The sequence below is a fragment of the Saimiri boliviensis genome, chromosome 2, assembly GCF_048565385.1.
Source record: "Saimiri boliviensis isolate mSaiBol1 chromosome 2, mSaiBol1.pri, whole genome shotgun sequence".
In the NCBI taxonomy this organism is placed as follows: domain Eukaryota; kingdom Metazoa; phylum Chordata; class Mammalia; order Primates; family Cebidae; genus Saimiri; species Saimiri boliviensis.
In genome coordinates, this window is record NC_133450.1 from 239,045,965 (window position 1) to 239,059,932 (window position 13,968).

Genomic DNA, 13,968 nt, shown 5'->3' on the forward strand with positions numbered 1-13,968 from the left:
ACACGGTGAAACCCCATCTCTACTAAAAAAATACAAAAAATCAGCTGAGTGTGGTGGCGTGTGCCTGTAGTCCCAGCTACTTGGGAGACTGAGGCAAGAGAAAATTGCTTGAACCCAGGAGGCAGAGGTTGCAGTGAGCCAAGATTGAGCCACTGCACTCCAGCCTGGGCAACAAAGCATAAATCTCTCCTGCCAAATTATTCAGTCCTTTAGAATTTCTGCCCTTAAAAGTCACAAATAATGTTTTGGTTTTTTAAAATTTTTTTTAGTTTTTTTTTTTTTTTTTTTTTTAAAGAAAGAATGCAGTAAGACCTGTGTGGAAAAAACCACTTCTAAGGCACATTTTTCAGGTTAAGAAAAAAAAAAGAAAAGCAGGCCAGGCGGGATGGCTCACGCCTGTTATCCCAGCACCTTGGGGTGCCAAGGCAGTCAGATCGTTTGCGGTCAGGAGTTTGAGACCAGCCTGGCCAACATGGTGAAACCCCGTCTCTTTTTTTTTTTTTTTTTTTTTTTAAAAAAAGAATAAAGAAGAGGAAGAAAGAGAAAGAGGAAGAAGGAGAGAGGATGGGGGTATTGCTTTATTGCCCGGGCTAGAATGCAGTCTAAATATGGGTATGCCTATAATTGTCCTTAATAATGGAGACATGAAAGAAAATGAGGGAAGAGAATAACAAACAAGGAGCCAACCAACATTTCGTTTAAACTTCTAAGTTGATATGATGTGGTACTGATAAGAGTGTATATTTTGTATATTTAAAGTGCAGAGTTCTATAAATGTTAATTACATTTACTTGTTCCAGATCTGAGTTCAAGTCCTGAATATCGTTGTTAATTTTCTGTCTCATTGATCTGTCTAATATTAATGTTGAAGTCTCCCACTATTATTATGTGGGAGTCTAAGTCTCTTTATAAGTCTTGTATGTCTGCGTATTCCTGTATTGGGTGCGTATATATTTAGCATCTTTAGCTCTTCTTGTTGTTGCATTGATCCTTTTATCATTATATAATGTCCTTCTTTGCTTCTTTTGATCTTTGTTGCTTAATTGTAACTTCTGCTTTTTATTTATTTATTTTAGCTCTCTGTTTGGTTGGTAAATCTTTCTCCATCCCTTGTTTGGAGTCTTTGTGTATCCTCGAATGTGAGATGGATCTGGATGCAGCATACTGATGGGTTTTAGTTTTTTATTCAAATTGCCTGTCTTTGGATTGGGGGATTTAGTCAATTTAAATTTAGAATTAATAATAATATATGTGAGTTTAATACTGCCATTAGCTGGCTATTTTGTCCATTAGTTGATGTAAATTCTTCATTATATTGATGCTCTTTTTGATAATTTTTTTAGAAAGGCTGATACTGTTTGTTCCTTTCATATGTGTAGTGGTTCTTTCAGAAGCTCTTGTAAAGCAGGCCTGGTGGTGATGAAATCTCTGAGTGCTTGCTTATTCACAAAAAACTTTATTTTTCCTTCACATGTGAAGCTTAGTTTGGCTGGATGTGAAATTCTGGGTTGAAAGTTCTTTTCTTTAAGGATGTTGAATATTGGCCCCCACTCTCTTCTGGCTTGTAGGGTTTCTGCTGAGAGATCTGCTGTGAGTCTGATAGGCTTCCCTTTGTGGGTAACCTGACCTTTCTCTCTGGCTGCCCTTAGTATTTTCTCCTTCATTTCAACCCTGGTGAATCTGACGATTATGTGCCTTGGAGTTGCTCTTCTTGAGGAATATCTTTGTGGTGTTCTATGTATTACCTGGAGTTGAATATTATCCTGCCTTACTAGGTTGGGAAAATTTTCCTGAATAATGTCCTGAAGCGTATTTTCCAGCTTGGATTCATTCTCTTCGTCACATTCAGGTACACCTATCAAGCGTAGATTAGGTCTTTTCACATAGTCCCATATTTCTTGGAGACTTTGCTCGTTCCTTTGTATCCTTTTTTCTCTAATCTTGTCTTCTTGTTTTATTTCATTGAGTTGGTCTTCGACCTCTGATATCCTTTCTTCTGCTTGATCAATTCGGCTGTTAAAACTTGTGCATACTTCACGTAGTTCTCGTATTGTGTTTTTCAGTTCCATCAATTCACTTATATTCCTCTCTAAATTGTGTATTCTTGTTAACATTTCGTCAAACCTTTTTTCAAAGTTCTTAGTTTCTCTGGATTGTGTTAGAACAAGTTCTTTTAATTCACAGAAGTTTCTCATTATCCACATTTTGAAGCCTGCTTCTGTAATTGGAACACACTCGTTCTCCATCAAGCCTTGTTCCGTTGCTGATGAGGAACTGGGATCCCCTGCTGAGGGAGAGGCGTTCTGATCTTGGGTATTCTCAGCCTTTTTTGGCTGTTTTCTTCCCTTCGTTGTAGATTTATCCATCTGTGGTCTTTATAATTACCGTCTTTGTAATTGGGTTTCTGAGTGGACGTCCAACTTACTGATTGTCAGCGCCGAAATCTGAGCAACCCACTGCGCCGACCAAATCAGCGGCGTTAAGATTGATGGTGCTTTTCTGACTCTGCACCGAGAACCGTCGCTCCAAGGCGCCGGCAAAACCGCCTCGCCGGTCACAAGAGTCGCGCTGGCGACCCGTGGGGCTCCTCCGCTGGGAATCTCCTGGTGCGTGAGCAACAAGAATTCATGTGAAGCTGTGGCGTCCTCTCGTTCTTTGCGCTTTCAGTGGGAGCTACAATCCCGAGCTGTTAGTGATCAGCCATCTTGGATCTCTCTCCCAGGCTTCTTTGTTTCAGAAACTTTTTTAGTTTTTTGAGATGAAGTCTCACTCTGTTGCCCGGGCTGAAGTGCAGTGGTGTGATTTGTCTCACTGCAACCTCCTCCTCTTGGGTTCAAGTGATTCTCCTGCCTCAGCTTCCAGAGTAGCGGAGATTATAGGTGTGCGCCACCACACCCAGCTAATGTTTGTATTTTTAGTAAGCAGAGATGGGGTTTCACCATGTTGGCCAGACTGGCCTTGAACTCCTGACCTCAGGTGATCTGCCTGCCTGGGTCTCCCAAAGTGCTGGGTGGGATTAGAGGCATGAGCCACCGCGCCCTGCCTAGTTTGCCTTTGCGTTATGATGAAGGACTCAGTGCTGGGAAATGGTCCTGTGTGTAACCATGGGTTTGGAAATGGAACATGTGGTGGAGTGAATTTGCTTCAGGAATTAAAACTGGATTCGGGGAGCTAAAATAACTTAATGCAGTCAAAGGTAAGATATAGACTGGAATTTAAGTTGATAAACTAGATTTTTAGCAAAATGAGGTCTGCAGATCTTTTTTGCGTTGCTGAGAAATTACAGGTTCCAGTTCTTTCCTGTCAGGGCGGCACCAGCACCTGGGGGTCCTGAGAGAAGTCATCTAACCTGTACCTGCACCAGGAGCGGCCCTTTCACCCTGCAGAAGAAGTAATTTGTGTCTTAATTGAAACAGAAAACAGTCAAATTTTCCCTACAGTAAAAGAAAGTTATAATTTTTAAATCTTCAACTTGTACGACTGTAGATACACTGTACAAGAGAAAACAAAATGTTCCTTTTTTTTTTTGAGACGGAGTTTCGCTCTTGTTACCCAGGCTGGAGTGCAATGGCGCGATCTCGGCTCACCGCAACCTCCGCCTCCGGGTTCAGGCAATTCTCCTGCCTCAGCCTCCTGAGTAGCTGGGATTACAGGCACGCACCACCATGCCCAGCTAATTTTTTGTATTTTTAGTAGAGACGGGGTTTCACCATGTTGACCAGGATGGTCTCGATCTCTTGACCTCGTGATCCACCCGCCTCGGCCTCCCAAAGTGCTGGGATTACAGGCGTGAGCCACCGCGCCCGGCAAAATGTTGCTTCTTGCTGGGCACAGGAATGACGACTGCAAAGTGTACCCGCGTTCCCGTCATCCCCCGGCAAGGCAGATCTCAGTGGAAAACCCATGCCCCAAAGATGTACCGTATTTATCCCATGACCTGTGCATCTCGGGCGCTCCATGAGTTCTTGGGGTAGGAGTGAGTTCTTTCCAGAGATGGTGAGGATGAGGTTCCTTGGGATTCTTTGAAATCTGGAATTATAAGAGAATGAGGTGCTTCGGGGCCCTGGTGGTTGGTGGAAGGAATGTGAAAGTGACCTGTGAATATTTGAACATCTGTGTTGAGTTTCCGTATTTGTTGAGGTAGGGGACGATAATCAGTAACGAGGTGTCAACTAGGTCATCTGAGTTCTGTTTGTGACTGCCGCAGTGTTGGGTAAGTCAGTTTTTTTGGTGCTGTTTTTAGAACAGGAAGAAACCTTTGTGCAGAGCTGCTGGTCCAGCGGTTTCTACTCAGGCACCTCCACCCTGGGGGCCCTAGAAGCAAAACAGTCGTCTGGCCTATGTTGCTTGAATAAATGTGCGTCAGATGTTATGTTTCAAATGTACACAGATGATAGCATGACTTCAAAATACAGAGCGGGCTGGGTGCTGTGGCTCACACGTGTAATTTCAGCACTTTGGGTGGCCGAGCCCAGGAGGTGGAGGCTGGCTCATCTGAGCCCAGTGAGTTGTGATTGTGCCACTGCACTCCAGCCTGAGTGACAGGGTGAGACCCTATCTAAAAATATATAGGATGGAAGGAAAGGTAACTAAGAATTTTAAATACCTTTGCATTTTTTAAATTAAATTTTATTCATCCACAGATGGTGAAGTCAAAGCTAGTCATGTGGAGGTTGACATTTTCAGTGTTAGAAGTGGTGTGGTTTCCCTTGTACTGAGTTAACGAGCATTTTTTAGTTCAGAGTCTTGGTTTTGGCCAAAGCACCGTACAAGTATTTTTTTTTTTTTTGCATAAAAATGTAATATGCTGCTACTTTGAGCCCAGTGGTTCTATATTTGGCCTCTCTGGAGACATCTAGTGGGTATATTAAGAAGTGCAAGCTGGAAGTGGGGTAATCCCAGCACTTTGGGAAGCCGCGGAGGGAGGATAGCTTGAGCACCGGAGTTCCAGACCAGCCTGGGTAAGATAGCAAGACCCTCTATCTAGAAAAAAATTTAAAATTTAGCCAGGTTTAGTGATGTGTACCTGTAGTCCCAGCTACTTGAGAGGCTGAGGTGGGAGGATTGCTTGAGCCTGGGAGGTAGAGGCTACGGCGAGCCACGATCGCACCACTGCACTCCAGCCTGGGCGAAAGAGTGAAACCTTGTCCTAAAAATTAGGAAAAAGGAAAGAACGAAAGAAAAAAGAAGGGCAGTTTTTCTGTCGAGTCGTCATCTGTTGCTAAGGAGGATGGCTGCTCATTGAGGCTCACTTCGGAGTGTTAGCGAGGGGTCTCCATGCCCTGGCTCAGCCTGGCTGGTGAGTGATGTCCTAGTCACCCACAATCATGACAGATGGGTGCTGGCATCTTAGATCCGTGGTGTCTTCTGATCCTGAATGCAGACCGGGATCTTTAAGATGGAGCAGGGTGTGATGGCACACATTTCTTTAAGATGGAGCAGGGTGTGATGGCACGCATCTATAGTCCTAGCCACTTGGAAGACAGGTGGCAGGATTGCTTGAACCCAGGAGTTCAAGTCCAGCCCGGGTAATACAGCCAGACCCTGTCAAGGGATGAGGTTCCCTCCACCACTTTTTTTAAGAAAAAAATGTAGGATGGAGAAAATGTTGCATGATTGGAACCCTTGAGTTGGAATTTTAAAGCAAAAGTGGAAATAGAAAACATCCATGCTGTCTGTGGCTTAAGGCTGCACCGGTGCGTGGGCGCCTGCAGGAAGCTGCTCTCTGCCCCGGTGTGGGGCTGGGCCCTGGCTGTGCTCTGGCTGCTGTTCGGCTTTCTCTTCTGATCCGGGTCTGAGCGCCTCTGGACAGGCGCTGTGGATGGTCCCCTTCCACGGCCAGGGCCTGGCAGAACAGGCACCTAGTGGCATCAGTTTGAATTTTAACTTTTTTTCATTTTATGTGTAATTCTTGTTTTTATTTTTTTTTGAGACAGAGTTTCGCTCTTGTTACCCAGCCTGGAGTGCAATGGCGTGATCTCGGCTCACCGCAACCTCCGCCTCCTGGGTTCAGGCAATTCTGCTGCCTCAGCCTCCTGAGTAGCTGGGATTACAGGCACGCGCCACCATGCCCAGCTAATTTTTGTATTTTTAGTAGAGACGGGGTTTCACCATGTTGACCAGGATGGTCTCGATCTCTTGACCTCGTGATCCACCCGCCTCGGCCTCCCAAAGTGCTGGGATTACAGGTGTGAGCCAATGCACCCGCCCAGCCAAAGCTAACAATTTTTCTATAAAATAACATTTACTTTCATTATTTGATAAATGGTTTATTAACTCAAATTTAACTGATTAAAATCCCTAAACAATGTACTGTAAATCAGTTTCATTTGCAACTCAGTGAATTGAAAGAATTTAAGCATTTTAAACTGCTTTAACAAATGGGAGCTGTCTATTTTTTCTTCAGCATTTTCCAACCCCCGAGGCCAACTGGCAAAGCTAGTAGATTGTTTTCTGTACTTAAACAACTCTTGGAAATCTAATAAACCAAATTGGAAATGGGATAAATCAGCTTCTTAAAAACATTCAAATCCTGGCTGCAGACTTTGACGCTCTTCTTTCAAGTTTCTAATATCAATTGCATATTTCAAATTAGGACCACTTGTTTTAATTACCTTAATAACTAAGGCAATAGTATTCCAAAGATGACAACATTTAAGTTTGAAATTAAGTTTATTCTTCAACCTGTAAAACTTGACATTCTAATTTTTTCCCTCTGCCTCCTCTGGTAATAAGCACACTCAGGCCAACAGAAGTTGTTGTGTTGAAGGTTTGTGACTCTGATCTCCATCAGATTTGAGCCTAGGGCCAAGACTGGGTGTTACATCGAGCAGGATTCTAGAATTAAATAAATTCTGTGCTTACCCAAGTGTGGGTACACCGAGCCCTTTCCCAGAGTTGAGTTCACTTCTCTCTGTCAATGGGGGATCCAAGCTCCTGCCTTTGACATGGGATTGATTGAGTGAGTGAGTGAAACTGAGTCTCGCTCTGTTTCCCAGGCTGGAGTGCAGTGACACAATCTCAGCTCACTGCAGCCTCCGCCTCCCAGGTTCAAGCGATTCTCCTGAGTAGCTGAGGTTAGAGGTGTGCCAGCATACCCGGCTAGTTTTTGTATTTTTAGTAGAAACAAGGTTTCTCCTTGTTGATCAGGCTGGTCTCGAACTCCTGACCTCAGGTGCTTCACCCACCTCTGCCTTCTAAAGTGCTGGGATTACAGGCATGAGCCACCAGCCCAACCTGAGCTGGGATTTAGCTTTCAAATCTCACACATCTTGTGCTCTCCCTGTACATTCTGTATTTCCTTCTCAGCTGGTTTGTAATCCCCTTCATGATCAGATCTGAGCTGCAGCTTAGGTGAGGTTACAGCTAATGTCCATCACTACTTAACTGGAATTAGCTCACTTTACGTGACTGGATTCGGCATTCTTTTCCTGTGTATGTGTTTTCTTGACTGGTGCATGTTCATAGGCTATAGTCATTTTATTGGCAAGTAAGTATCAATATCTACTGTCATATTAAGTGCCAGAGTTAACTTTGGTAACAGATACAGGAGCACTATCCACACGTGGAATCTATTTCTATTTCAATCTCCCCTGTCTGAAGGCAGCAATCGCTCAGCTGATTTTCTCCTCCATCACCGCTCTGGCTGCAGGTCAGAATCACCTGAGGACCATTCGTATCGTGCCCGGTCAGGGCCCCACCTCAAACCATGTGAAGCAGAGCCTCTGTCAGGGCATCGTTGTGTATTGAAAGTGCAGCAGGTGATTCAGACACACAGAGGATTAAAAACCCCAGTCCTCAACTTTATTTAACATGTTGTGAAATGAGAGATTTCAGGTCATTAAACAAAGCTTGTTCTCCTTACCCCCATGTTGTGGAAACATTCATGGGAAATGTACAGAGAAAATGAGGATACCTTACATAGAAGGTGTAGCTAATTCACAGCTCAACTGTTTTCCTGTCATAAGACCAATAGCAAGATATCTTAAGGTGTGGGTTACAGAGCCTTTATGATATGTGTTTCTTTCTTTCTTTCTTTTTTTTTTTTTTTTTTTTTGCTTAAAGTGCTCTTGTGGGGGTCAGTGCTGACCGTAAGTATTTATTACGGCCCAGCGTAGTGAGGTGCGTATTCTGGTGTCTGCTCCCTTGCTGCAGGTTCCTACTGATGTACTCCACGGTTCTGTGCAGCTATTACAATTCGGCCCTGACGACAGCAGTTGTTGGAGCTATCAAGGTGAGTGGATGGAGCCATGGAAGGAACAACTGAGTTAAGGAGTGGACTGTGAATCCAGATTTTCTGTTGGAGGCCAGGTGTGATGTTGGTGGTGGCGGTGGTGTAAGAACAGGAGCTGTGACCTTTTCAGGTGGACCTGTGTGATCCTGTCTTACTACTTTTTTTTTTTTTTTTTTTTTGAGGCATGATCTTGGCTCACTGCAACCTCCCGGGTTCAAGCAGTTCTCCTGCCTAAGCCTCCTGAGTAGCTGGGATCACAGGTGCCCGCCACCACACCTGGCTAATTTTTTAATATTTTTAGTAGAGACAAGGTTTCACCATGTTGGCCAAGCTGATCTTGAACTCCCGACCTCAAGTAATCCATCTGCCTCAGCCTCTCGAAGTGCTGGGATTACCGGCATGAGCCACTGCACCCAGCCCCATCTTACTTCCTGTAATCTATTGCATAGAACAGAGGGATAGATTGCTAATTTATAAAGGAGAGACCAGTGATAATTTTTGAAGTCAGGGGTGACTTGGAGGGGATGGGTCTGGGAAAATGAAGTAAAAAGCTAAAAAATAAACAACCAATCCAGCTATCAATGATCAGTAAGGTACCTTGTGAACCACAGTGTGATTTTCTGGGAGAATCTGCCCACTAAGAAGCAGAGCCCTTGTGGAGAACCATTTTCCATGTAGGTGTGCACTGTGTTATGAGGCATGAACCTGTGGGTTGGTGTGTGTGTGCGTTTGCATGTGTGGATGCATCTGAATACACACACACACACACACACACACACACGTGAATGAATAGGGGGAGATGTGTTCTGGATTCTGTTCGATACTTGCTTTGTTTTTCTATTCACATGAAGTCCTAGAATGCATAAAGACACTGTCTGCTTCAAGAATTCACCTGTCCCCTGACTACCCAGAGGTCTCCCAGAATGCAGTGGGCAGAGCACAGCATGAAATTTAATGACTGCCTCTACTCGGTTCAAATTTGGGGTCAAGATAATTAACTCACTCCTTGGCCCTGGTGTGCCCACAGACTGCAGTGCAGTGTGGGAGCTCAGGGTTGAAAAAAAAAAAGAAAAACGAACCTGGCGCAGTGGCTCACGCCTGTAATCCCAGCACTTAGAGAGGCCAAGGCTGGTGGACCACCTGAGGTCAGGAGTTCAAGACCAGCCTGGCCAACATGGTGAAACCCTGTCTCTACTAAAAATACAAAAATGAGCCAGGTGTGGTGGCAGGCGCCCTGTAGTCCCAGCTACTTGGGAGGCAGAGGCAGGAGAGTTGGTTGAACCTGGGAGGCGGAGGTTGCAATGAGCCAAGATTGTGCCACTGCACTCCAGCCTGGGTAACAGAGTGAGACTCTGTCTCAAAAAAAGAAAATCCCAAAACCCAATGATGGTAAAGAGATAGGGCCTGGCAAGCAGATGACAGCCACTCTCTTCTTCTTTTGCCTGCATGCCAACTGAAACGGGAGACAATAACACAATTTTCTGTTGTTATCATACCATGATTTACTTTATTTATGAAGCTCCCTATTTAATGGCTTATTTATTTATTTATTTTTCTGAGGCAGGGTCTTGCTGTGTTGCCCAGGCTGGAGTACACTGGCATGTAGCTCTCTGCAGCTTTGACCTCCTGGGCTCGAGCAGTCCTCCCACTTCAGTCCTTGTGGAGTAGCTGGAATTGCAGGCATGTGCCAGCCTGCCTGGCTACTTAAATTTATTTTTTGTAGAGATGGGATCTCACTGTGTTGCCCAGGCTGGTCTTAAATTCCTGGGCTCAAGTGATCCTTCCACTTCGACCTCCCAAAGTGTTGGGATTACAGGCGTGAGCCATCATTCCTGGACTGGAATGGTGTTTATTTTGTTCAACCCCCTGTGGATATCCCTCTGTACAAGCCTGTATGCAAAGTAACTGCAATGTCTAGTTTCAGGTTTTAGCATACATGTTTTCCCCTAAATATTTTACTTTGAAAATGACGAATCCTCTGTTTTTCTGCAGAATGTATCCGTTGCCTACATCGGGATGTTGATCGGTGGAGACTACATTTTCTCTCTGTTGAACTTTGTAGGGTTAAATATTTGGTGAGTGGGAATTTTTAATGGACTCGCTTTGGGAAAACAAGAATTGTAAACAGTTTGGTTAATATGTCATAAGCATAAGAGCCCAGAGAAGTCTTTCATGTTAAGCCAGGAGGTGTTTGGACATTCTAATTTCTTTTTTTTTTTTTTTTGAGATGGAGTTTCGCTCTTGTTACCCAGGCTGGAGTGCAATGGCGCGATCTCGGCTCACCGCAACCTCCGCCTCCTGGGTTCAGGCAATTCTCCTGCCTCAGCCTCCTGAGTAGCTGGGATTACAGGCATGCGCCACCATGCCCAGCTAATTTTTTTTTTTGTATTTTAGTAGAGACGGGGTTTCACCATGTTGACCAGGATGGTCTCGATCTCTTGACCTTGTGATCCACCCGCCTCGGCCTCCCAAAGTGCTGGGATTACAGGCTTGAGCCACCGCGCCTGGCGACATTCTAATTTCTAAGCTAATGTTACTTAGATCGCTGGGTTCATCCTCATGCAGATCCATGGGGACACGTGTGGTGACAGTTGGAGGGGCTGGGATGGAATTTAACTCACCTGTCTTCCTCACCGAAGGCCTGCGTCCTCTGCTCTCCTCCCAGAAGTGGGGTGTGTTACCTTTGTGCCCACGAGGCTCGGCATGCAGGGGGTGTGGACTAAGCCAGCTTTGGAAGGCATTTGGGGTCTCAGCAGCGGGATGCGATTTAAGGCTAAGGGTATGCAGTTTGTTCAGTAAAAACCGTGCGCTTATTTTCTCTCCGGAGTTCTGCATTAGCTCTGATGACTGTTTTTCTGCCTCCAAAGGCTCGTAAATAAGATGGGAAATTCTCATCAAGCCGTGTGTCAAGTTGAGGATACTGGAATAATTCCCTCTGCACGAAGCAGGCTGTATTGTTGAAAGTGCAGCAGCTGCTGGTAGCCCCTGTGAAATTCCCATTTACTTTCACTTTCTTTCCACTCCTTTTAGCATGGCAGGGGGCTTGAGATACTCCTTTTTAACACTGAGCAGCCAGTTCAAACCTAAACCTGTGGATGAAGAAAACATCTGTCTGGATTTGAAGAGCTAGAGTCTGCAGCGGGATGTAGACTGACTTGCGACTGGGGTCTGGGGGTTATTCCCACTAGGAGTGTGAAGCCAGAGGTTTCAGATTCAGGACATCTGCCCCCAGGGCAAGCAAGAACATCTGCAAAATGCAAAGAACTACCTCATCCGCCCGCACCATGAGCCACTGGCAGTCCTGAGAAATGTACTCGGGCCGCACCTTACTAGCAGAAAGCAAAGCTTTTCAAAAGAAGCCGCTGGGACTCGGTAGGTGGAGCCCCGGGCGCTCTTCTAGGGACCAGTGGCGCCTTTGTGGCATCTCCGTGCCATGGGCTGGGGAGGAGGTCGATGTGATGGCGACTCCTTTCTGATTAGCACCTTGGCCGTGATTTGCCAGGTCCCGGCTACAACAAAGGGCCAGTTGTTTCAGTTTAAACAGACATGCCTTTATTTTAATAAAATTAGTCAGTTGACTGCCAGTAAAGTTATTTGTTAGCTTTGATGAAAGCTATGTTGGTATCTTTTCCTAATCATCAAACTAAAATAAAAAATTATTTCTGCGTATGTCTCATGCTGTGATATGACTGGAGGCAGAAAATAGTGCCCATCATTCACAATGTAGCAGAATATGTCACTTTGAAGGGATAATTCCAAACTCTTTTATGACTTGACCCTGGGGAGAGCTACTAAGTAACTCAATGGGGAAAAAAATACTCAGGCTTTATCCTGTTCGCCTTTTTTTTTGTTTCTTTGTTTTTTTGGAGACAGTCTCCCTCTGTCCCTCAAGCTGGAGTGCAGTGGTGTGATCTCTGCTCACTGCCACCTCCACCTCCCGGGTTCAAGTTACTTTCATGCCTCAGCCTCTTGAGTAGCTGGGATGATGGGCACCTGCTACCACGCCTGGCTAAGTTTTGTATTTTTAGGAGAGACGGGGTTTGGCTGTCATGTTGACCAGGCTGCTGTCAAACTCCTGACCTCAGGCGATCTGCCCACCTTGGCCTCCTGAAGCGCTGGGATTATAGGTGTGAGCCACCACCTCGAGCCTCTGGAGTAACGGGGACTACAGGCTCCCCTGCCTGGCTGCGTTTTTAAGGGCTCACCTGTTTTGTTTCTCCTCATCTCCCTCCAGGTTCATTCCGGAGCTTTAGCCAAAGGGATATTTCCTCACTGGCTCGCCTACCTCCAACCTCTGGTGTATGGGTGGGGTGCCGTTACCCTCCCTGTGTGGCAATGGGTGTCCGCACTGGAATTGGAGTGCAGGGTAGAGCCCCAGTCTGGGAGTCAGGAGCCAGACTAACTAGCCTTGTCCCTGCTATGAAGCTCGGGAGACCTTTCCCAAGTCCCTCTGCCCATCGCGGCCTTCAGTATTTTAATCTGTAAAATTAAACTACAGCTAGTGCTCGACTTAGGACCACGATTGGTTCCGACAGACCGGTCGTAACACAGTTTGGTCGTAAGTTGAGTAGGCTATATGTACAGTACTGTGAAATGATGTTATACAAATCTTTAAGTCATATTTTATCATAGTTTTCTTTCATTATTGTTATATATCATAATTTTCTTTGTTCATTTTATGCCACTGTATCATCTCTACACCATTTTGTTTCTTATTTTTACATTCGTCAGGTTTAAGTAAAACACTGCATTGCCAGTACAACTGGTTTAATATTTGTAAAACATACAAAATTACAAAATACGGGTGCATACAAAAATACGTTGAGGCGTAGACAAAGACAATTTCCTCTTGGTAGACATCTTGGGAGGGGTTTGATGAAAAATATCCAAGACACAAAACACAAATTGCTGTACTGAGTCTGGGATAACAGTTGAAATGGTGCACGTGGAGATGGTAGTGCTGCCGGAAGCTGGTCCGCACCGTCGTACGCCCAGCTGGGCAACGTTGGCGCTGCCAGACGCGGAGCAGTCGTGGCTGGCGATTGTGGTCGTAAAGTCGAATGGTCTCAAGTTGCATAGGTTGTAAGTTGATCAATACCTGTAGATCTCTAAATCCCTGCGAGCTGCAGCTTTCTAAGTTTCGAGAAGCTGAGTCAGATCTGGAGCAGGCCAGCATAAGAAGGAATCATTGCGTGGATGTGTTGTTTCAATCTACTCAAAAAAATTGTTTTTGTGGCTGGGCGCAGTGGCTCATGCCTATAATCCCAGCACTTTGGGAGGCTGAGGTGGGAGAATCACTTGAGGCCAGCCTGGGCAACATGGTGAAACACCATCTCTACAAAAACAAAAACAAAAACAAAAAAAACCCAGATGTGGTGGCACACACCTCTGATCCCAGCTGCTGGGAAGACTGAGGTGGGAGTATGGCCTGAGCCTGGGAGGTGGAGGCTGCAGTGAGCCAAGATCATGCCACTGCACTCCGGCCTCAGTGACAGGGTGAGACCCTGTCTCGAAATTAAAAAAAAAAATTGTGGTAAAGGCCGGGCGTGGTGGCTCACGCCTGTAATCCTAGCACTTTGGGAGGCCGAGGTGGGTGGATCATCTGAGGTCAGGAGTTCAAGACCAGCCTGGCCATCATGGTGAAACCCCATCTTTATTTTAAATTTATTTTAATTTTTTTGCGACAGAGTTTCGCTCTTGTTACCCAGGCTGGAGTGCAATGGCGCGATCTCGGC

General features: G+C 45.4%; 1 protein-coding gene across 7 annotated transcripts in view; it reads left to right on the forward strand.

Annotated features, from left to right (window-relative positions):
• The window catches only part of SLC35D2 (solute carrier family 35 member D2), a 62,518-nt gene extending 50,616 nt beyond the window's left edge, over positions 1 to 11,902 (forward strand). For 6 of the 7 annotated variants that reach the window (XM_039475246.2, XM_074395591.1, XM_074395593.1 and 3 more), the window contains 3 exons: positions 8,155 to 8,233; positions 10,226 to 10,308; positions 11,264 to 11,902. In XM_039475246.2, coding sequence (XP_039331180.1) covers positions 8,155 to 8,233; positions 10,226 to 10,308; positions 11,264 to 11,363 — 262 coding nt within the window. In that variant the 3' untranslated portion in view covers positions 11,364 to 11,902. The other variant, XM_074395592.1, reaches the window with a different exon arrangement.
• Positions 11,903 to 13,968: the final 2,066 nt, after the last annotated feature.